The sequence below is a fragment of the Leptonotus elevatus genome, chromosome 5, assembly GCF_054856555.1.
Source record: "Leptonotus elevatus isolate MCC_2025b chromosome 5, RoL_Lele_1.0, whole genome shotgun sequence".
Classification (NCBI taxonomy): Eukaryota; Metazoa; Chordata; class Actinopteri; order Syngnathiformes; family Syngnathidae; genus Leptonotus; species Leptonotus elevatus.
The window spans coordinates 1,642,328-1,667,500 of NC_141243.1; the positions used below are offsets into that span (position 1 = coordinate 1,642,328).

Genomic DNA, 25,173 nt, shown 5'->3' on the forward strand with positions numbered 1-25,173 from the left:
TCATGTGTTAGCCTCTCTTTGCTATGTTAGCCTCTGTCATTGTTTGCACTGTGTTTGAGAACAAAAGGACATTGGCTTTACAGGTTATCTTTGAAGTAGAGTTGTTCAAAGTGATATACTTTTAATGAGCTGTGATAAGGCTGGAATAGCGCACGCCTGTGTTTGCCACAGCAACAATGTGTCACTTATTTATCTAGTCCTTCAAAACCAAATCATGTGTGCACTCTTTCTATCACACAAGAACTCTTTAGACCGCAAAAACATGTATTTAGGCTTACTGGATTTAAGAACAAAATGACTAGTTTGATATACATGGGGCACATTGGGAACAAAATTGCGCCCGGGAAAATATTTATCCCGACATCTGGCTGGTTGAGTGCGACCAGCCCAAAAATGGACTGGCCGTTTGGGGAAACGACATTTGGTCCACAAAAAAAGGCTGTGGTCACAAAAGGCCATAATGGAACAACAAAAAAACACTGGTCATAAAAGACTCTATTATTAGACTACAAAAAAGACTTTACTATATTTTGCATTAGAAATGATCAAATTCTGTTATTACAAAGTTTGATTTCTGCTCTATTAGTGTCGTTTCTGGACTAAAAGCACACTTGACCGCAAAAACCCTCACATTTTGCTTTACAAGATTATTGCCAATAATATGAAAAATAGCATGTGGTGGTATAGTGTTCTGTGAATTGATTTGTATATTTTGTCTTTATTTTTTCTATTTTAGTGTTCACAAAAGGCCATCGTTTGCCATTATAACACAATTTGCTCACAAAAAAATTATTTATTTGACCACATAAAATGTCATAATGAGATTGAAAAGACTCTATTTTAGCCCAAACAGGCTAGTTCCAGGAATACAGACCATATCTAGCCATTTACATCATGTTTGTTCACAAAAAGGCTATATTAGACCACAAAAATCTATTTGTATTTTCTGTGTCAACAGCAGCTGTGCTGTCAATTAAAGGCTAAAAAGCCCAAAATATACTTAAAAAGAAAAAGTGCATCTGTAGATGCTCTCATGTGGTGTTTACGCGTTGCTCCAAACACATCCTGTCAGGAATCCTCAAACAGGAAGTCCTGCACTTTGGTGCAATCTTGGACATTTGCGCGAATATTTGGACCGCAGCTCTGTCCTCGCCTTTGATATTTTCCCCACTTCTGACACCGAAAAAGCTGCCAATTTCCCTCCCACAAGCCACCTGCCGTTCCAGATAAAGCCCTGAGTGCTTCCCACCTCTCATCTGTCCTGCTTCCATCAAATTTATCAGCAGCGTCGCTCCAGACGGCATCTGGGCTCGCTGATAGCAGAAACGCCGGCAGCCGTTCACGGCATGGAAATCCCGACCGGCGTTTATCTCTGTGCGTTGCTCGCCCCATCCGAATGCTGATAGACCAGGAAGGACAAGATAAAAAGCTGTTTACGCTTTCAAAATCATGTATGCTTAAAGAAGCAGAATTGTGTTTGATAAAAAAAAAAAAAAAAAAGAGAGATATGTTTTATGCTAGTCGTTACAAACAGCTATATCAGGTCTTAGCATGTTTTGTCGTTAGTTTAGCATCAGAGACTATGCTTGTCTTTTATTTTGCTGGACCACACAGGACAAAATTCATTCATTTAAATTGTGTATATTTGTTTTGTCGAAGACCCAAAATAAACTTTGATGTTTACTTAAAAAGCAAAGGCCTTCAATTTTAAATTTATCAAATTACGTTTACAAGAATGCTTGTTTCGTTCATCAATCATCAGTGGTTAAAAAAATATACATTTGAGTCACTCAAGAAGACTAAATAGTCTTTGATGTTTACAAAATGTTTGACGTAAAATTGTTGAAGATTCTAACGTTGATGTTTGAAAATATTTGCATGTTCATATATGATGTACATTTGGTTTGAATTAAATTGTATTTCGTGTTCGTAAAATTTTAGCGCTAATTGATTTTAACCCCCCAAAAATTACTTCCGGTCATTGATGATTTTATATTTTTTTATTTTATTTTTACCAGAATAAAACTGCTACTTGTCAGGCTAGTTCTTGCTAGCAGTTTATGCGTAATAGTTGCATAATGCTTTCGCTTGGTGCTTGGCTGAGGTAATTGTGTTTGGACACCAGGCTTCAGATAAAGACGCTATCCTCTTACTGGCTCACTCACATCTCCGTTTTTAATGCTACTTTTCCAATATAGAGGTATCAAGACACTGCCAATAAACAACCAGCAGAGTAGACGTCCTCGCCCGCCCGGCCGGGCCCCCCCCCCCCCTTAGCCGTGTAAAGGCGACAATATTTGCCTTGGCGGCGTTCCGTGCGATGAGGCCCCACTGCAGGCCTCCTGCCTGGCACGTCATGCCCCGAGTGCGCCGCAATAGTGCAGATAAGTGCTCGTTTTTACTGCACAGATGAAATGTTCTTTTTCAAAGACGTGAGGGGTTTTAAATGAGCAGAACACCAGTGCGTTATGTAAACATCAATGACCATTTAGCCTTAAATCCTATTAGCCTTCAAACAATATCGTTTTCAGTGAACCTAATACCTGTTTTCATAAACCTCAAAGGTGATCGTCGTCAATGACCACTCGTCTCTATGAACCTAATGCATGTTGTAAAAATCAAAGATAGTTTTCAATAAACCTACCATGCGTGTTTTTGTCGACATCAAAGACAATTTTGTCTTCAAGAATCACGATGTGTGTATTATGTAATCATCACGGACAACTGCTAATAATAATTAACCATATGTTAGTAATAATGTCTTCAAAGAACCTAACTTCAACCTTTTTTGTGCTTACAAATAGAAGCTTATGGAAGCGCATTTGTAAACATCAAAAACAAAAAATACAATGTGAATATTAAAAATTCCCGTGGGTCATTATGGAAAATCAGGTTTAGCTGACACTTCCTGACGTAGATCATCAAAGAGCAACGCTAAGCTACATTAAGCAGGCCCGCCGCAAAGGCCATGTTTCCTTTCCCGACGCACTCGTAGCTGACACTCATTAGCCGACTCGTAGCCGATCATAAAATGATGCCGGACGGCCGGACGGGAGAATTTACGAGGGTGGCGGCGTCGCGTCGAGGCGCTCTGCTTTGTGTCACGCTGAGGGGCGGCCATCTTGTGTTTGCTCAAGAGGTGGGACCACTTGACACGGCACCGTCGGGTCAAATCCCCAAAGAATTTTAAGCCGCTCATTAATGGCCGCCACGCGTTTGTTTACACTCACTTTACGGCCGTCCATCAGTGGACGTCACTCAGGAGTTTCAGCAACAATTTGTTGCTTTGCTCGTTGCTCACAATGAAGACAGTTATTTTTGTAAACAAATACATATATATTTTTTAATCACCATCATAAAACAACATTTAGAGGCTTCACCAAAGCTAACTTATGTGTTTTTGTAAGATCCAGACAATCAATGAACCTCATCAAATGCAAATTCATTCGAGTCATGTCATAAAATTTGAGTCCATCTTTTTGTCTACAATGAACGTAACAATTAAAAGAAAAAAAAAAACGAGACAAGATGATCGCCATAGCTCCCAAATTTAACTAGTGTTTTTGTAAACATCAAAGACAATCTAGTGTCTTGTTTGTCTATAAAGACCATTTAGAGATGACAAACCTATTGTTTTCTCAAACTGACAGTTTTCAACAAAAATAACAAACATTTTGTAAACATTGACAGTTGACAGTCTTTTACATTCGACTAATTATAATCATTAATTAATCAATAATTAATTGTAGTCTACAAGATGCTTAAAACCCATCAAACGAGTATCATTTAATCTTCATTATCATTTTGTAACTTTTGAGATCACCTTTTTTCCGCCCTCTCCAGACTTCAGCTGCGAGCCGTCCGTTACTCAAATGTGCAAATGTTTGTCATTGGCCGCTTTCACTTCTCTCTGCTAAGATAAACAACGGCATCCAGAGAGCTCGAGTTGGTGTTCGCTCTCGTGGAGCTTGTTACGCAAATGTTTGTTACGCAAATGTTTCCGCTGCAACTTAAGCCCCATGTTAAGAGGGAGTTCAACCAGCCATGTAACATTTTAATTCTGGGGAAGCGGAGAAGGGATGGGGGGGGGGGGCTCTCGGATAAACACGGCTAATAGCGGCTAGTCCAAATAAACATTCCGCTGCTTTAAAACAAAATGGCGTCAGTCGTAGCTAAAAGGCTAGCTGACCGGCGTGATCTTCCATGAGTCGTCGCATTACTCAAGTCGTGTTGTGTTTTAAGTGAAGCATCACTCCTCCTACAAGATATCCAATCTATTTGGTGAACATCAATGAATGCTTTTGTTCACACAAAAAAATCAAACCTAAATAAAAAAAATAAAAACTTTTTTTTTTTTTTTTTTTTTTTAAACTTTTATTTAACCAGTTAAAATGCATGGGAACTAATTCTCATTTACAAACATGACCTGGACAATTCGATGGTCTTAAATGAACCTGATCTACGTTTTTGGTAACGTCAAGGAAGATTTAGAATCTTCAACTACTGTAAACATCAAAGACAAATACTAAATGCAATTTACAGTTTATAGTCAGGTTTCCATCCAATTGTTTCGATTTTGTTAAGCAAATTTACAGAAAATTTTCAAAATGGACATGTAACTTCTTTTGCGAATATTTAGAGGGGGGCGCCGCCGCTGTAGGTGGCGCTATACACCACAGAGATGTGATTCACCAGTAAAAAAAAAAAAGAAGACCAGGAAGCGACTGCACCGTGTGATGTCGTATGAGTTTTCTTTTGTAATTATTGATCGTTTCTTTGCTATTTTCCATCTAAAATAGCATTAATATTCGCTCCTTTAATTAATTTCAAAAATATTTCCGTTTCATCGTCCCCCCAAACATAGCTTACTTTATCGTCTGACATCCGGTCTTGCCAGCGGTTATTTGCAAAACCTGTTTCCATTACCAAAAATCGCATTTTCCTTTTTCCGATATGCTTCCAAATCCAATCTAAGCGTATAAACCTTTTGGGGAATTTTGAGCCCTTTTTCGAATTTTTAGCGGTTCCATTCAGTTTGATTTTCGCATTTCTTGAAAATTCGAATAAAATAGGGGGGGATGGAAACCCAACCTATGATTCCACTTATTTCTGATGGAGGACGATGGTCTCAGATTTGGAGGCGCTGATTTTCATCACAACCGCTGGCTGCGAATTTCTTCCAGTGAGTGTTGGAGATCACGGCTTGATGAAGCAATCCGTGCCTCATCATCTGCAAAAAGCAAACACTCGGGCATGGGAGGACTTTGGTGAGGCCATGGAAACGAATTCCAGACAACTGTAAGGAAATTCTGGTCCACCGTCCGACACTGTATACAGCAGAGATGCTCTGCTGCTGACCTTGATTTGGGACGCTGTGAATCATTGGAAAGAATACTTCGACGGCTCCCCCTTCAAGAAGAGCACAGTATGGTTTTTCATCCGGGAACAGCGGACCAGGTCTACACCCTCGGCAGGGTCCTCCTCGAGTGTGCATGGGAGTTTGCCCAGTCAATTGTACATGTGTTTTGTGGACTTGGAGAAGGCATTCGACCATGTCCCTTGGGGAGTTCTTTGGGGGTAATACAGTCTGCTTTTGTGTAAACATCAAAGACAATTTTGTCTCCAATGCCAAAGTGGGACCAAGCCTCCTTTTTTTTTTTCTTAAGCATCAAAGCTGACATTGTTATTCCAGTGATGTATAGAAAGGCCTTCCCGTCTGCAGTTGAGTAATATAAAGACGTCTTTTTCTCCACATCTTGGTGGTCCGAGCTTGGATTTTTGTCAATGTTGTGACTTGTTTGCTGCGTAACGCCTCCAATGCTAAGGCTAAAGCTAAAGCATCTGTCAACGCAGATGCGCGTGTCACCATAGCGACAGGTCAAAAGAATTAACCTGGAGCTCAGTGCCTTTTGTTTTGAGGCGCCGCCCACACTTGACTTGATTTTGGGCAGCTCGCTTTGGTATGTTTGACATTTCCTTGTTTGTCCGCAAAAGGACACTTAGCATTCTTTCACGCTTTGTTTGTTTTTGCACTTTCACCAGTGCCACCGCGCTGCAGGCTGTTTTACAGGGCGTATACTTTTATTTTTAAATTCACATTTTTTCAACAAGTGTGACCACAAGTTGGGTGGCAAAAAAGAGTGTACTTTTATTATGAAATATTAATGTTTTTTTAATTAGTTTTTGTTTTTTGCGTTTTTTTGTTTTCTAAAAATGCAGATGCTTTTATTGTGCAGCTTTAAATATTTTTTCACATATGTATTGTTTTTCTTTTTAAATGAGATTTTAGTTTGGAAATTCTTTTTTGTTTTTTTTTAACAAGGGTGACCTTATTTTAGGTTGCAGTAATGATGAGAGTTTTATTCTGAAAATCTCATTCATTCAAGTTGGGTATTGTCTCTTCTTCCATATACGTTGAAAAAAGGAATAACACTATTGTCATGAAATCATTTATTTATGTTTTAAAACTGTACAATAGTTTGATTTGTAAAAAGAAGACCGATTTTGAGTTATCGTTAAGAAAAATAATTCTCTCGCTCTCTCATATCTCATATCTCATATTGTTTTTATTTTCACTTGTAGTCATTTATTTATTTTGAAATTTGGTCCTCCATAGTGATGAAGTATGTATGTATTTTTTGTGTGTGTGTGTGTGAGAGAGAGACACTTCGTGTAGTGTGAAAAGTTAGCGCGTGCTAAGCTAGCCACTTTGATGTGTTAATGATGTTTTGGTCAATTTGAAATCATCTGGATAATCTCCAAAACATTCACTCTGCAATTTGACCAAGCCCACGTTCTTTGAAGTCGGATTTGTTTTGGGTCACGGCAGGATTTACAAACCCAACACTTGCTCTTTGAATCCAGGGGATCAGTATTCTGACCAGAGGATCGGTCTTTGGACAAAACTGGTCATTTTTCTTGGACTCCAGGATGGCTGCACAGGCCAAATGGAGAGTCTATGGAGCAAGCAGTTTAACACTCGGCCTGGTGGTTGGTCCAATGGTCTTTGGATCACAAGCCTTTAGACCAAGTTTCTGCCTTTACATTGCATGGCCTAGTGAGCGACATCAGGATTTCTCACCTCTGCTCCATTCTCCTTACGCGTGTTCTCATTTTGTATTTGTGTGTTTGCCTGCGAACAGAGGCACTCGTACAAATACGACTGTGCAATAAAAAATGATGGAAGGCCACGTTGAGCTTCAAAGTCATCTACAAAGTAAAAACAAAGTAAAACTCAAGTCCTTAAATCCTGAAAGTCTTGACTGACGCACAACGCAGTCCAAGACAAAGAAGCGCACCTTGCGGAGCTTTGTAGTGCCGTGTTTGAACAGAGGTCAACCGCGGGTCAACCGCGGGTCAACTCCTTCCCATCACTGCTGCTGTTTTTTTCCCCCCTCTTTCTCTTTGCTTCTGTTTTCCACACCTGAGCTCCAGGAAAGATTTTTACACCTTGGCTGCCGTCCTCACGTTGTTGCACTGTTTGTCCTACATTTTCTCACATAAACTGTTGCGGTCCGCCTACGCTTGGCCAACGTTTGGAGGCTTTTGCGCCTTCGCTACAAGATGGCAAATGCCAGAAAAGTTGCTGTCATCGTAATAACATCATGTCATCAGAACATCATCGTTGGAAGATGCCACAAATGTGCAAGCTCATCGTGTTTCTAAGATGAACGGTCACAGTGACTCGCAGTTACGGCTAATACTGACAGTGGACAGGTGAAAATAGAGGTGCTTTGTGGTCATGTGGTTGGCTAAAGCTAATGCTAACATGTATGTAATGTAGAGGTGCACCGTGGTTGCTACATGGCTAGTGCTAGCTTTGAATTCAAATTAGTTGCACTGTGATCATGTTACCTCGCTAATGCTAACATTTTCGCAAGTATGCAGCCGTTCCAATTACGAGACTAGCGTTCATAGGAAGCACGTTCTTTCAGACCAATAATGTTCTCGCTAAGTTCACCAGACTGTACTTTGTGTTCTTGATATTGAGAAATGGATTATAGTTGGCTAAAGCTAATGCTAGTCTGTGTGTAATAGAGGTGCGTCGTGGGTATATTAACTGGCCAAAGCAAACAAGTATGCAAAATAGAGGTACACTGTGGTCACGTTAGCTAGCTAACGCTAACTTGTACTGTTAAAATAGAGGAGCACTGTATCGATGTTAGTTGGCTAAAGCTTCCTGGTTTTAATGGATGTCTTTGATGTGTCATAGCCGACTCAATTCAGTCAATCCCCGCAAGTGACAAACTTCCTGAGTTGCGGCGACTGCTCCCAGGTGACCTTCCCAATTGGAGGTCCTCACTTGATAGGTCACGCTTTTAAACGATTCATGGTCGCCGATTGGAATGTGTTTACATTGAAGTTAGCGAGCGTTAGCGGCGCGGCTAACAATCTAGCGGCTATTTGTCTGCCTCGAAACATCTGCTGCTGCAACAACAGGAAGGGAGTGCTCTGGTTGCGGTGTGTGTGTGTGTGTGTGTGTGTGTGTGTGTGTGTGTGTGTGTGTGTGTGTGTGTGTGTGTGTGTGTGTGTGTGTGTGTGTGTGTGTGTGTGTGTGTGTGTGTTGGTGCCACCTTGTAATTTGTGCCCTGCTGCATTGTGGGTAAGTGCAACTGATGGCTTTATGAGCGTGTTGTCCATGAGGTGACACTTGACAAGCGTAACAAACAAGTTATTTCAAGACCGTTCGTTCTGGAATGTCACCCCAAAAAAGACACAAGAAGCCGAAGTGTGACATCGTTCATGAGGTTTTGTACGACCTTTTGCACAAATTTAGTTTGATTCTACATCCAGAGTTTTTTTTCTTTTCTTTTCTTTTCTTTTTTTAGAGGTCAGTATTATTCATTCAATATTTATGTCTACTTTTAAATAATGTTGCACAAATTAACAGGACTTGTGTTGAACTTCATTCTGTCACTAAGAGTAATCTTACCGTTTATAATGTCCTAAATGACCTCAGGATCAAGAGGACCTATGACAGGGTGCATTAAAAGTTGCATCATGTGAAGGTTATTGATAGCAGAAAGTGTTGAAAGTAATGCCGCCATCTTCTCTTTTCATATTATCCTAAGCGACTTCTTTTTGTGTGAGAATATTTGAGTTGCGTGCAAACAGACGGCACTGAAACTAATGCAGCTACACGTCAAGGAAAGAATGTGTAGGAAGAGACCACTTGAAACCCTCGCAGGGTCAATAAAGTTTGCGAGCCAGGAAAGACGACCGAGGTCCGGTCGTCCTCTCTTTCTCTCTCTCGGGGGCGACCGCTCCTGTCGCCCACGTGTGCTGGGAAGTTCGGTCCGCGGGATGACGGACGCCGGCGTGAAAAACCGCAGCGCGACACCTGCCTGGCACGCCCCCTTTTTCACACGCATGTACCAGGGTGGAAGGAGCCAGAAAACACATAAGTTGTGTGAGCACGGCAAAATCTCATGGTAAAAAAAGTTGAACCCGAGCACGAATTAGATAAAGCCCTTGTGAGCAGGAGTTGAGGTAACCAAACCTATTGAATTTCCATAATAAATGTTTGTGATCCTTGTTGCAAGTAACTGTAAACAATTGTACGTTTGTGATCACCGGGCAGTTTCCATTTTTAGGCCTTTTTCGACCCCCCCCAAAAAGTGACAAACTGCATGTCTTTCATTTGGCCTTGGCAGAGGTATTTGTGTCGCATGTTTGTGGCAGACACGCATGCGGGGGGACAAAGGCACGCTTCCCGCTCTTTTCCGCCATGTTCAAAGGCAAAGGCGCGGCCCGGTCACACGTCGGGAAAATCCATTGAAAAAAGTCCGCTATAATTCCCTTCCCTTTTCCGCGGAGCGGGTATTTCGGTCCCTGGACTCGTATTCGGCTTCCCACTGGTAATTTAAAAGCCAGCGGAATGTGGGAATGATTGTTGGAGGCGGGGGGGAAGAGATACGGCGGCGAATGGCGTAGGACGCATTTGCGCAGGGACCGCATGCGCCAGCGCCGCCTGCTATTCCCGACTCAGGCATGCCACACATTTACTGCAGCGGGAACAGTTTTTTTCACCCTTTTTTTATTTTTTTGAAGTACTGGAATGGAAATGATGCCACCTGTCAGCGTGACAGCTTATTCGGCAACCAAAAAACACTTAGCAGGTGTTTTTTTATAAGGTTGTCGTATGTAATATGTAGTTCCAAAGGGGTTTTATGGGGCTATCATAACAATACGTTCTCATAAAATTGGATTCATGAGATTATCAGATGTGGATTTACTAGGTTGGCATATCGGTTAAGTTGCCATAAATAATGGATTCACGTGGTTATCATATCGATGTTTACAAAAGTGGAATTACGACATTGACATTTTCTTAACATTATAAAGTGGATTCATGAGATTATAACATTTTGTCAATAAATCGATTTATTGTGATAAAGCGGACTTACGTGGTTATCATTTTCATATGTTTGCACAAGGAAGTTTGACTTGGTTATCATATCAATATGTTTCCATAAATTCACGAGATCCTATTGCTGTTGTCATACAGTGAATTTTTGAGATGATCCAAACGTGGGTATATGTTGTCACAAAAGGGAGTTACGTGGTTATCATATCGATGCTTGCATAAAGTGGACTTACAAGGTTATCGTATTGATATGATGTCATCAAATGGACTTTCCAGATGACTAAATCTATTAAGACATCAATTGCAAGTTTACTGTGTTGATGTGTTGTAATAAAGTGGATTTACGAAATTATCATAATTGTTCAAGTGGACCCATAAAACGTAAGACAGGCGGAGGAAGAATTTAAGGAAGTTTTATTGGAAATTGCAAAGCAAAAAAAACAAAAAAAGGCAGTCTTGAAATTAGTGATTGCGAGTGGCCTGTAATTTCCAGTGCGTGGGTTCAAGCCTCTTATTTTCTGACCGCGACTTGATGGGTCGCTCAAAGGCAAAGACCGGGTCCTGATCCACCGAGCGGCTTTTTTTGGTATGCGCGGCGACGGCCCTGCAGGCAAAGCAATCTCATGAGGAGGACACCTGCCCGCCAGACGCAAACGCAACACATGGACAACACAAGTGTGCTACCAGTTACCAAAACACGCTACCATAAAGTTAGCGGATCTATTATGTTGTCATTAAATGGACCAGCGCAGTTTGTTGAATTTAGATAACAAAAAGGTCAATTTAGATTAGATAGAATTTTGGTCAGAACTTGTAAGTGTGGGTTTGCCTAACAAAGACTTGAGTGAGAGAATTGACATGAGAAAACTTGTGAGCACAAATGTAGATAAACACTAGCAAGCACAATTTTAGATAACAAAAACCGCAGTATGTATTTAGTAAGATAGAATTTAGTTAAAAGTCATGTGTGCATTTGGATACAAATTTGTGAGTCTCAATTTAGATTTGAAAAAAATTACGTGTGAATGTAGTTAAGTAGACTTGTGGGCCTGGATTTCGACCAGAACTTGCAAGTTTGCAAAAAACAACCTGTAAATGACAATTTTGTTTATATTAAATCTAGTCTTAAATTTAGATAACAAAAACTTGAGCCATTAAATAACAAAGACTTTAGATTTTTTAAAAAACTTGAATTTAGGTCTTCAAGATTTGCCAGTGCAAATTTAGATAACAATTGCGACGCAAATTTGGGAAATAAAATGTGTGTTTAGATAAAAACAAAGATTTAAAAAGAAAAACCTGACGTGAGCACTAATTTACATATTAAAAAATGTGAATTTAGCTAACAGAAAGTTGTGAATTTAAGTAACACATTTGTGAGAATGCTTTTTAATTAAAAACTTGTGAATTTAGCTAACACAAATATAGCCAACCAAAATTTGTGAAATAAGATAGCAGATTTTATTTAATTTTTTGCATAATTTTCAATCGTGAATTTCAATCCCCAAAACTTTTAAGGCCCCGCCACAAGTAGTGTTGCTTGTCTTGGTGTAGACATGAAAGGAGCACATTTGAATATTTGTGTGCAAATTGCAAAACTAAGTTTTTGTGTGTGCGTGCGTGCGTTTGCGCGCGCGCGAAGTGCAGATAAAACGTATGGCAACCGCATTGCAGCGAGCAACGAGGTCCTTTTGAAGCGTCCGGGTTTTTTTTTTTTTTTTGTCCGCATTTTTTCTGCACGCTGCCAAGACATCTGTCTACTGACACACCCTGTAATTACCAATGCCCGGCTAAAAATGGCTTCCCATTATTTCCACACTCCCGGCGAGCGCACACAAGCAGAATACATTCGATAGTCATTCAAATACTTGAATTCTTTTCTTTTAGTGTGACCAGATTATTATTTTTTGCTACGAGTAAAACAATGCAAGCCACATTCTTGTATTTGTTTATATATGTTAAAAAATAAACTTGCTTGTGTAGTCATGTGGAGGCTAACACAACATGGTGTTGACAAAAGACTCACTCTGAATTATTTTTCGCTTCTGTCAGCCCGAGAGAGCCATCCTCTTCTCCGGCAAGTTTGGATAACAAAAAGTTGTGAGTGTGACATTAGATAACCACCAATAGTGAGTTCAGATTTAAAAAAAACGTGTATAAGGATTTTTTTTTTATATATCACACTCACGGGTCAGTTATCTAAATTGTTTTATATCTAAGACCTTTAGTTATCGACATTTGTGCTTACAAGTTTGTATCTGAAATGACACTTTTTGTTATCAAAAATTTTCTTATCTAAATTTGCTCTCCACAGGTCAATTTAGAAGGTTTCATGTCAAATTGAGTTCACAAGACTGTTATCAGAATGAATAACTTTTTGTTATCCATTATCCCCCTCACAAATCAACAGTGTAGGATTTCTTTCTGTCTCTCGGGTTTACGTAACCTTCATCTTGAAGGTCGCGGCCCCGTGGCGTGTAAGACGAGCGGCCATCTTGTATTGGGTATCACAAAGAGCAAGAAGTCCACACGCATCTGCCTTGGGAGGGGCGGGGGGTGGGGTGGGGTGTGGTGTGGTGGTCTCTGTGAGGTCACTGCACCTGTTTGGGTTAATTGCTGCCAGGTGACGTAAGGGTTGCTGCCGTGGTGATGGGCGGGGGTCCTCCTCAAGGCTGCGGGTGGAGGGGGGGTGGGGGTACAATCCCAACCTGTTGTTTTGCTTTGCAGACCTCAGCCAAGGCCAACAAAAAATCCTGATTGGGATCAGCACCCAATTGTACACTTTTGTAAGCTTGAGTGGGTAACAAAAACTTGGGAAGTGTGAATTTAGATGACAAATGTGAATTTGGTAAGACTTCTGAGCAAGAATTTAAAAAAAACAAAAACTTCTGATTGCGATTGTGATCAATTCAGATTAAAAACCTTCGTGAAATACACTGAAAATCTATATGTGCAAAATAACCCTTATAACATCCCCAAAATCCTGGAAACATTCCGAAAAACACCCCGAAAACATCATCGGGAAAAAACACTGCCACATCACCCCCAAAAACTCCCTTAAAATGTCCTCAAAACACCCCCACAAAATCCCCAAAATACCCTTGAAAATGTTGCACTGTGATCAGCAATTACAAAGTTGCATGACTTCCCAAGAAATCCCGTAAAACATTCCCATAGCATCCCTAAATCTGCCCACGACACACTAAAGACACCTTTAAACACCCCCACAATCCTCAGTTGTTGTTTTTTTTTTTTTTTTTTTTTTTTTAATGGAGGCGCTTCACGTGTGGAAGCCTTGCCGACACGAGCCGTCCGTCCTTTACAACAGATGCTATGAGCGTCGCGCAAGGACGCACGTGCGGACGGAGGATTGAAGGACGGATACTCCCGTCTTGAAAAGTCATCATATGCGAGCCAGACTCGTCCCGACGAGCTCCAGAAAACAGGGAATGGCTCCAAAATATTCTTAGTGAGGCCTTTAGCTGCATTTGTTCATAAAACGGTAAACAATTTTGTAAATGGTTTTCTATTTCAAGCCTTGGGCCTAACCTGAGCTTAAATCCGTGACCCTAACCGAGGCTTGAACGCCGACTTTGAAACCTTAACCCAGGCTTGAAACACTAAATTGAAACTCAAACCTTCATTTGAAACACAAATTGAGCCACTGACAAGTCAGTCGAGTGGGCTAACTCAATTTTTGTTGTTTTTGCAGAAGACTGCAAAACTGCAGGAAAAGTCTGGCGTACAATAATGGACAGCATAAATAAAGTAAATCCATTTTAGTCCTCATTGGCTCAGTTCAAAACCCTAACCCTTGTTTGAAACCCTAATTTGGCCACCAAGAGTGGGCCAACTTCAATTTCTACCATTTCTTATGGTCAGTAGCTAAATTAGAACCCCTAACCCTTGTGCAAAACCCTAATTTGAAATGGTATCCTTTGTTTGAAGCCCTAATTTGAAAAGACAAATGGAACCCCTTGTTCGCAGACCTAACAGTCTTGAAACGGGTTCGGTGATGACGAGCAGGGCCATCAATAAATGCCGACTCGGGCCTGTTAGTAGGTGGGCGTATTGGAAGGAAGGGAAGGATCGTTTTTCCTTCACGTCCTTCACGATGTTCCATCGTGGGCCTGCAGGTTCTTTCTCAGGTTTTCCTCAGACATTCGGGAACAGACGCATTTTGTCTTTTTCTTCTACAGTTTGTCATCTTTTCCACATCTATTCTTCTTTTTTTATCTTTACTTTTTATGTTTTCCTTCTTTTATCTTTTTTCTCCAGCTTTTCTTCTCCTGTCTTTTTTTCCATCTCCCATATTTCTTTTTTGTCCTGTTCTTCTCCCATCTTTTTTCCTTTTCTTATTTGTCTTTTCCTTTTTCTCCTTCTTCTTCTATCCTATGATTTCTTTTTTCTTTTTCTCGTTTCTCCTCCCGTATTTTGTTTGTCTTTTTTTCTCCTGTGATCCTTTTTTTTTCATTCTCATTCTCCTTTAGATGTTTCTTCTTCCATCTTTTTATTGCCTTTTCCCCCAATACAGTATTTCTTCATTTCTGTTTTCATCTTTCGTTTTCCTTTCCTTTTTGCGTCTTTAATCATCCTTTTTCGCTTTTCTTGTCCCGCGGTCGTCTTTTTGTCATTCTTCTTGTCCCACCCTGCTCCTCCTAACTTTTTGATTGTGCTTCGTGTCGCGTCGGCAGTCGCTGATCTTCATCCGGGACATGAACGCCGCGGGACAGGAAGTGTCTGGCTATATCGACTACGCCCACAGACTGCAAATGCAGGACTTTGCGCCATATTTCAGCGGGAGAAAGAAGCTGGTGCCAGGACCCCGGGATTTATGGTGAGTCCTGCTTGGACGAGGACGGGGGGGCCCGCAGGGGCCGGTGGGTGGCGAGTGGACTTTGAAGGCAAGCAAGGAAATCTTATTAGTCAGGATTCAGTTTGAAGAAGGATTGGACAGAGCTCCGCCCCTGAGGCCTCGGCACTGAAAAACAGAAAGAGGAGTTCTTAAACATTTGATCCTATCTCTGGTCATTATTGACACCCTACTTTGAAACCCTAACCTTAGCTGGAAAGCTTATAGCTTGAAACAAATTTGAATCTCTGACCATGTCTCGCAACAGTAACTTCAAATGCTTAAACTGTTTTGAAAACCTAACCCTGTCTTGGAACTCTAACTCTGCGTTGGAGCAACATTTGAAACCGTAACCATAGATTTGACATTTGAAACCCCCGCGCTCTGTCTTTAAAACGCCAATTGGAAACTCAAAAACTGTCTTTGAAACCCCAATTTCAAACCCCAACACTGGCTAGAGACCCAACTTTGAAAGCCTGGTTTGAAACCCTACACTAAAAATAATCCTGACCCAGTCTTGGAACCACTGATTTGACATCCTAATTTTAATCTCTCACCTTGTCTTGCAACCCTCCATTTGAAAACATAACACTGTCTTGAAACCTTATTTGGAAATTGGAACCTTAACACTAACTCTTACCCCTAATTTGGCTTGAAACCCTACTCCGAAACTCAAAACTTGTGTGTGGATGTGTACACGTCCTTTTAATGGAGTCCCAAGCGAGTTCATGTTGAGTTCACGCTTGTTTGAAGCAGTAAAAGCGAAGGAGCGCTCGTGTCTCAGCGTGACGCCCGTTACCTCATCGCGCCGCTGGTTGCTCTTTTCATTCAAGGGGCCAGCGGCACGGCGCAGCGGCACGGCGCGCCGCAGCGGCAGGTCGCTCGGTTGCACGGAGAGGTCACAACGTGGTCTGCTTCCAATTTGGTGCCGGAGCGCGGCGAGCATTAAAGCTAAGCTGCGGCTAATAAGCGCATGAAACCAAAGAAAGGCTCCCATTGCTCAATAAACCCGCCTCCAGTTTACGGCCCGCCGCTGGAAACCTGCTAATAGGGCCGAACAATTCATCACATTCAAATCGACGGTGTCGTTTAGTAGAATGTGATTTTCAAATTGCAAAGCGTGCAATTTTGAAAAACACAACTACTCTGCTTCATTTTAGTCAGCCCACGTTTACAGGTGTTTGTTTCATGAAACATGAAAAGTTTAGGTGATAAAACCACAGATTTGTTTACTGTATTGTTTTGGAACAAACCAAAGGTTAGAGTACATTGTTTAACACTAACCTAATGAATACCTAACCCGAACCGGTTTTTCGTGGAAAATGCAAGTTGTTTGTAAGTGTTTTTTAGGGGGTTAAGAAATATATTTTTTCAATGCATTTCAATGGTCATTGATTATACACAGATTTTTGCTATTTGTATTCTGACTTGGTCCCAATGCCTCATTAACTCATTCACTCGAACCCATTTTCACTGACGCAACCCCCTTCGCTCACGGCTGTTTTACTGGATTTTGACTGATTTTGCAAGGCCCACAGAATATTGTGCTCTATTGCTATAGTCTCGTCTTTCATCAGGAAAAAAAAGTATATTTGTATCTGTTTCCGTTTTGCAGCAATTAGCATTAGAATATAGCTAAGTTTCATCATTATTCACAAACCTGTTGAAAACACTTGTTGTAACATGGCCCTGGTTGATCTCTTATACTCCGCTGCCACCCGCTGACCATTTTTTGTAATAACTACCATTGCTTTAAGCGACCTCTTCAGGTGAGAGGCTGCATCAAAGCCTTCTGTATGCTCTAGCATTAAAAAAATAATAATAATTTAAAAAACGTATAAAACATTTTTATACGTTTTGGGGAGCAAATTAGTTAATTATGGAGGTCCACTGTACATCCAGAAACAATATAAAAAATATCCTTGAAAACATTCCCAAAGCATCCAAAAACATCTATGAAAACACAAACACCCCCAAAAAAGCCTCAAAGCACCCTAAAAGCATTCCTAAAATATCCCAAACACAGCCCCATTGGCGACAATGAGGTCCATGCAACAAATCAGATAATGGTCATAAAAAGAAATAACCAGCTGCTCTCTGGACTGCCTCCATCTTGTTTCATCATTTCATCATCTCTGTACGACCAAACTGGATCCATTTCAAGAAAACTGTATTAGCCTTGCGGGGACTATTGAAAGATGAAACGCTTCTTCTCCCTCGCGTCCACTTTTGTTCCTGGAACCTTCTCATCATTTGGCGACACAGCAGAGGAAGACACATCATTGCTGGGTCACAATTCGGAGGCTCCCTACAGAGGTTCTGAAAATGCAACCCCAAAGATAAGATAGGACACACCTTTATTTATCCCACAGTGGAGAAATTCACAGCGTGACCAGCAGCAATACACATCATCACACATCATATATAAATAATATGTATCACAAAAAATACTTATGTAGCCTATAGTTAAATAAAAACAGAGAACATAGTACTGCAAATAGATGTTAGTTTGACTCCGAAACATGAAATTTGGCAGGCATGTCTATACCAGAGAGACCCACAAAAAAAATCTCTGGAAGCCATGCCTGTAAAGACAAAGGACGTCAGCCATTTTAGTTTGAAGCCGCCATATGACGGTCATGGTGGTCATTTCCAGCGGTCCTATGAAGACCTTTGTCCAATTGCTAGCACATTTTAAAGTATGAAAAATCTTGAGTTTTTGTCATTGTTTGTGGTCGGGAGCATGGCGGCAAAGCTTGATGACTCGGCACAAAACAGCAAAGCCGAACAAGTCCACTCCACGCGGCCAGATTCCTCCACCCTGTGGAACTCCAAGAAAGCTGAAACAGAATGTTAAAACATGGCAAGGACGCAGAATGCTGACACAGCACACCGATGCATTAAATTATAAGCTAGCAGAAGTTGGCTCGGCCAGTGCACTCGCTCGGGTGGCTCGGGAATAGAATGCTTGCACTGCACTGGCCCAATTGTGGAACACTAATTAAGGTTTTTTCCCTTTTTTTAAAGGAAAATTATATTGTCTGTGACTAATCCACGGATGCACGCATACTTCTACGTTCAAGCTACCAAAAATGTCACATTTTTTCTGGCGGACTACTTTTGTTTCTACGGTCAACCGCTTTGGCGATGCAAGGCATTTGGACGGATGGTGCCGTTGCCCTGGCAACCACCGGAACGCTTCGGCAGCTGAGCACATGCGGCGGTCAAAAAAAAGTGGCGCGAGCGTTTCGGTGGAAACGTTGACGCAAAGGATTCCGAAGCGTTATCGTTTCAAATGCCAGGACAAATTGATTTCACTGCTTTTTTAGCAGCCAATGTCAACTATTGAATGGTGTCAAACAAATGAATCATAATTGGTATAAAAAATGTGTATCGGGTTATGTTCATGTCGTTTTTGACCAGAGCTCCAAAGGCTATTAATGCCTGGAAATAGTTGGGTCAATAGTATCGGTCGCATTTTTTTTTTTTTTTGAAAATTCATTGCCTGAAGCCAGTTTCATTTACCACCATGACATTTGGTAGATATGTCTATCACAAAGAGATACAAAAAAAAAGTCTCAAGAAGCCATGCTTGGAAAGACACAGGAGGTCCCCAATTTGTGTTTGAAGTGTCCATTTGACAATATCTCGGTCCTTCCCTTTCGTCCCACTAAACCAAGCGCTATGACGATTTTGAAAATACCAAAACAGAAATTTTGATTTATGCAGCATGAGTAGACCCACAAAAAAAGTCTCGTGCTCAAAAAGACACGGGACGTCTGCCCTTTTTGGTTTGAAGCCATCATTTCCAAGTATCCTTCAAAAGGCTGCTACCAAATGTAAACCTCGCATACTCGACGGATGGACAATAGTACGCTGTTTACTTTTCATCATGTCGTGCGAACAGAGGAAGGCAAAACTCATAGGCTCCTCCGCATGTGGAATATTTACACCTCCCCGGCAAATATTTATCAGTCCGGGGGGCCACAAAGTGGTGGGGCCGCAAGTTCCCATTAATGCCGTGGCACAACGCCGGGGTCCCGCGGGACCCGGGATCGCTTGCAACGTTAATGCGAGAGGACAGCGCTGCAAATGTTTTCACAGCGCGGAATGAAGCCAGGCACGCAGGTGCACTGCGGCCATGTGCTCTTTGTCAGCGGCCAACTTTCACGCCGAGCAAGTGAGAGCTGCCTTCCTTCCCTTTTTTTCCACCCCCCACCCCCACACCCCCCGATCCTAACAACCACAAGTGGCAAAAGTACTCACACGCTGAAGCAAAAGAGTTTGATACAAGTAGAAATATCGATTCAACCCGTTGACGTAGGTAGTCAAGTCACGTTTATTCAAGTAGAGAAGCAGAGGTGGGACCAAACTGATCAGTGGCACAGGTATGTACCCCCCCCCCGCCCCCCCCCGCCCCCCCCACTGGCTCAAGCTTTTTTTTTTTTTTTTTTTTTTAAACATCTCCAAAAACCACTACTTTTTCCCCAAAATCAGACGAGTTTGGATCCAAGAGAATTTGAAACAATATTCATGAAATTGTCCCAACAGATTTGCAATAGGAAATAAAATCCATTGCCAGTTTTAGAAATGATTTCCAACTATTTCTGATTCAGAATACTGAACTGGCTGTTAAAAATAACCCATCTTGCCAGGGGTCCTCGAAGGCCGGAGTCCTGCAGGCTGATCCCGTCTTATGCAGAGCTTGCTGATGAGCTGATCATATACCAGCTGTGTTGGAGAAGGGAAACATCCAAATCCTGCAGGACTCCGGCCCATCGAGGACCGTCTTTGCTCACCACTGTACTGTACAGATGATAACAATTGACTTTATTTGAGTTGAGTTTTGATGATGTCAGAGCTTTTAGAGCTGTAAGTAGCCCAAAGTTAGCCCAGAGGTGGCATCTGGTGGTGCTCAAGTTCCCTGTGTCTATCTGGCATGGATTTTAAAAACTATTTTGTGGTTCCACTCATCGTAGACAATTGACATGCCTACTGAGTTTCATGTTTCTTTATAAAAACGGGCGCTAAATTTTACAAAGATTCAAAAGAAATGCCCCAAGGGACCCAGAAATTGCCACTTTAAACAAAATGGCTGCCTCCCTGTATCTTTTCAATTATGGTTTCTATACACTTTTTTTGTGGGTCTTCTCGTGATCAATATGTCCGCCAAATGTCATGCTCCTAAAGTGAAAGACTATCAAAACAGGATAGTGCTTTTTGAAGGCCTGGAACAGATTCATAGCATTTCAATTCATTTCAATGGGAATTGATTTGGGATATATGAAAACTGTTATTTGCTTGGTCGTAAGTCAAGGTACCATTTGATAGTAATAAAGTATGTGTACTCAAGTTACTTCCCACCACTCCCGGCAAACCAGAGATATGAGAAATCTCATAGCGATCGCTTTGCTTTGCTTTGTTTTTCTTTGCTTGCTTGGCAAGACCAAAATACTCGGCGGTGCGATTGTTTGCTCAGAAGGAAACGTTTTTTAAGCGCAGAACGACCACGTGGGCGTGACCCGCCGCTTGCCCACTGGCTGGCAAGATGCTCAGAAAACACCAAAGACACAACACTGATGATAGACACATACTAAGTCATTAGAGGAACACTTGCGTTGGGCAGGCTGGAGACAAAATGGCTTACGGTTGCAAATGCAAAAAAGATTCACAATTGGGGAAGAAAAAATGACACCACGTGGTTTTGGGTCTTGTGTGAGCGGTTTGATGCATTTGAGTTCATCTTGATCTTGAAGGAGCAGCGAATGAGGTCGTAGAGTGCTACGGTAGCTGCTCACGCTAGCCGCTTAAAATAGAATTCTCAGCCGATATGCGGAGCAGCTTTTTGTGAACAAAGGACTCGGATTGTGGGTTCTTTTCGACTGATTTTGAGCATTTTGAGTCCCCATATTCAGTCATTCTTTGAGCTGTGACTTTTTTTAAATTTTTGAACCTGTTAGCTTGAAAAAACTCTGGTATGGAGTAGCTTTTTTGCTATCTTGATGCGCTAGCCGCTTACAATGTATGTGGAATCAACTTTTTGTCAACTTTAGAACATCAATTTCGATGTTGGTGGTGATTTGGAGTCCCATCTTGTCAGTGATGTTCATCGAAGAAGGAGCAGCACGTCGAGTTGTACAGTGCTACTGTATGTTAGCGTTTCAGGCTAGCCACATGCTGTACAATAGAATTCTCAGCTGGTATGTGGAGCAGCTTTTTAGACTCGGATTGTGGGTTCTTTTCGACTGATTTTGAGCATTTTGAGTCCCCATATTCAGTCATTCTTTGAGCTGTGATTTATTTTTTATTTTTGAACCTGTTAGCTTGAAAAAACTCTGGTATGGAGTAGCTTTTTGCTATCTTGATGCGCTAGCCGCTTACAATGTATGTGGAATCAACTTTTTGTCAACTTTAGAACATCAATTTCGATGTTGGTGGTGATTTGGAGTCCCATCTTGTCAGTGATGTTCATCGAAGAAGGAGCAGCACGTCGAGTTGTACAGTGCTACTGTATGTTAGCGTTTCAGGCTAGCCACATGCTGTACAATAGAATTCTCAGCTGGTATGTGGAGCAGCTTTTTAGACTCGGATTGTGGGTTCTTTTCGACTGATTTTGAGCATTTTGAGTCCCCATATTCAGTCATTCTTTGAGCTGTGATTTATTTTTTATTTTTGAACCTGTTAGCTTGAAAAAACTCTGGTATGGAGTAGCTTTTTGCTATCTTGATGCGCTAGCCGCTTACAATGTATGTGGAATCAACTTTTTGTCAACTTTAGAACATCAATTTCGATGTTGGTGGTGATTTGGAGTCCCATCTTGTCAGTGATGTTCATCGAAGAAGGAGCAGCACGTCGAGTTGTACAGTGCTACTGTATGTTAGCGTTTCAGGCTAGCCACATGCTGTACAATAGAATTCTCAGCTGGTATGTGGAGCAGCTTTTTAGACTCGGATTGTGGGTTCTTTTCGACTGATTTTGAGCATTTTGAGTCCCCATATTCAGTCATTCTTTGAGCTGTGATTTATTTTTTATTTTTGAACCTGTTAGCTTGAAAAAACTCTGGTATGGAGTAGCTTTTTGCTATCTTGATGCGCTAGCCGCTTACAATGTATGTGGAATCAACTTTTTGTCAACTTTAGAACATCAATTTCGATGTTGGTGGTGATTTGGAGTCCCATCTTGTCAGTGATGTTCATCGAAGAAGGAGCAGCACGTCGAGTTGTACAGTGCTACTGTATGTTAGCGTTTCAGGCTAGCCACATGCTGTACAATAGAATTCTCAGCTGGTATGTGGAGCAGCTTTTTAGACTCGGATTGTGGGTTCTTTTCGACTGATTTTGAGCATTTTGAGTCCCCATATTCAGTCATTCTTTGAGCTGTGATTTATTTTTTATTTTTGAACCTGTTAGCTTGAAAAAACTCTGGTATGGAGTAGCTTTTTGCTATCTTGATGCGCTAGCCGCTTACAATGTATGTGGAATCAACTTTTTGTCAACTTTAGAACATCAATTTCGATGTTGGTGGTGATTTGGAGTCCATCTTGTCGGTGATGTTCATCGAAGAAGGAGCAGCACGTCGAGTTGTTCAGTGCTACTGTATGTTAGCGTTTCAGGCTAGCCACATGCTGTACAATAGAATTCTCAGCTGGTATGTGGAGCAGCTTTTCATACTTTGAGCTGCGACCGCTTGCTTTCGTACCTGTCGGTATGGGAGTCGCCTTTTGCCGAGTTAGCTTGATCCACTAGCCGCTTACGAGCCGAGTCGAAGACCGCCGCGTTAGCTTCTGAGGCTAACGGGCTGGCATGCGCGCTTGTCCGTGGTGAAGCGATCCGGCCTTCCGCCGCGCCGGTGTGGCTGCCGCTCTGTGTTCTTAGTGGCAGCGGGAGGAGGCGGAGGGAGGACAGGATTGCGAGCGCGTGCGGTTTGGTGGAGTTTAGTGCAGCGAGTGGGCAGCAGCTCCAGCATATCCAGCAGCATCTGCTCCCTCTTAGCGCCAACCACACTGCCTGTTATTGTTCCCCACAGAGGGGGGTTGTCTTGGAGCGGGGGGGGGGGGGGGGCAACATGGGAGTGATGGAAAGAGGACAGAACATAAGGTGGAGAAGAAAGAATGATGACTAAACATTTCCCACAATTCATTGACTTCACGATCAATAATGTTGATTAACTCAATTTCAAAACATTTGAGAAATGTCCTCATTTTCTCCACGATTAATTGGATGTTTGACACCAGCTTGTTACACACTTTATTTCAAGGTATCGGGTACTCACGATACTTCAAAAAATATATATATATCTGACGTCGAGGAAGTCCTCCTCAGCAGTAGTTGGGGCGACACTGCAGCGGGTTTGACTCGTTGGTGAATCGTCATGTGCGTCACAAAGGAGGAGGAGACGTTGTTTACGAGTACCTGTCATTGTGTTGATTTAAATGTTGTGTATCAAAAGTACTTGTGGTATCGGTACACTCTATCTGTAGATATAAAAGTGAGTACTAGTATCGTTTGGGAAGGGGTTTCATACGATTTCAAACTGGGTATGAAAACAGAGCTAGGGTTTAAATTAGGATTTTATGTCTGGGTGTCAAGCCAAGGATGAGGTTTTAAAGTTGGGTTCAAACAAATGGGAACATTAGGGTTCAAGACTGGATTCAAGCTAGATTTAGGGATTTAAACCACACTTTCAAATGAGGGTTTCAAACTCGGGTTAATGTTTAAGTTTTAAAGTAGGGTTTTAAATGAGGGTATCATCCCTGGGTTTCAAACCCTGGACGGGGTTTAACGTAGGGTGTTAAACGAGGGTGAACAAGGCTTATGGTTGAAGGTCGGGTTTCAAAATGGGGTTTCAAGCCTGGGTTGGGTTTTCAATGTTTTTAACAAGGGTGAGGATTTCAACCACGGTAAGGATTTTATGACATGGTTAGGGTTTGAAATTTCAAGTGAGATGATAGAGTTAACAGTTTCAAACCGGGTTAGAACTTTGAGACAAGTTTTGGGTTTGAGATTAAGGTTAGAAACAAAGGTTAGGGTATCAAGGAATACTTGCGAAACAGTGAGAACCATGTAACTCTTCACGTGGACAAAAAATCAGCAGCAGCGACCTCATCCAAAATCAACAGCGGTCTGGCTAGCGGCTAACTGCTAAATGTGTGTGTATGTGTGTGTGTGCGTGCCTGTCGTCTGGCTGAACTCTGAGCCGTCAACTGGCACTCGACCTCGGTGGGATTTTTAGCAGGTTAGCGAGATGTTGGCGTCGGGCCGCTCTGCGTTCCCGTGCGGAATGTGTCGGACGCTTTTTGGCTCGTCCTCGCAAAAAAAAAGAAAGAAGATGTTTCGAAGTTTCGAGCGTTTCCACCTGACGGGATTTTTTAGCTGACACGTGCGAGGTCGGCAGTTCACGCGGCTCGCCATTGGCCGACTGACACGGGCATGAACTTGAGACGCACGCACGCACGCAGGCAGGCAAAAACCATGTTAACTAGGTTTCCAATGAGGGGTAGGGTCTTCAAACTCGAGTTTGGGTTTTGAGGTCAGACTTCAGTACAAGATAAAGGTTTTCAGATTTAAAATTAAAGTTTCAAATAAAGATTAAGGAAGTATTGTAGTGTTGGGTTTCAAATTTGGTTTTCAAGACCGGGTTAGGGTGTCAAAGTGGAGTTTCAGGCAAAGTGGAGTTTCCAAAATAAATGGTTCAAACCTGTGTTCTAAGTTACCTGTGTTCGGGTTTTAAAGCCCAGGTAAGGGTTTCAAATTAGGGTCCCAAGCCTGGAGTAGGGTTTCAGTTGGGAATCTGAAGAGACGAGGTTGAGGTTTCAAAATGGTTTCAACTTGAGCAAGGGACGATCAGAATGCTTGTATGCGTCTGGTGAGTGACGAGAGCACGGCGTGGGGGGGGGGGGGGGGGGGGCGACCCTCCCCATCGCATGTTGTTTCTTTAGGAACGCTACGAGGCTTAC

The 25,173-nt window shown here is 41.9% G+C and overlaps 1 protein-coding gene across 3 annotated transcripts in view; it reads left to right on the forward strand.

Moving 5' to 3' along the window:
- Positions 1-25,173, forward strand: part of cfap299 (cilia and flagella associated protein 299) — a 46,758-nt gene that overhangs the window by 18,924 nt on the left and 2,661 nt on the right. For all 3 annotated transcript variants that reach the window (XM_086075564.1, XM_086075565.1, XM_086075562.1), the window contains one exon: positions 15,061-15,203. In XM_086075564.1, the coding sequence (XP_085931690.1) occupies positions 15,061-15,203 (143 nt within the window). The remainder of the gene's footprint in view (positions 1-15,060; positions 15,204-25,173) is intronic.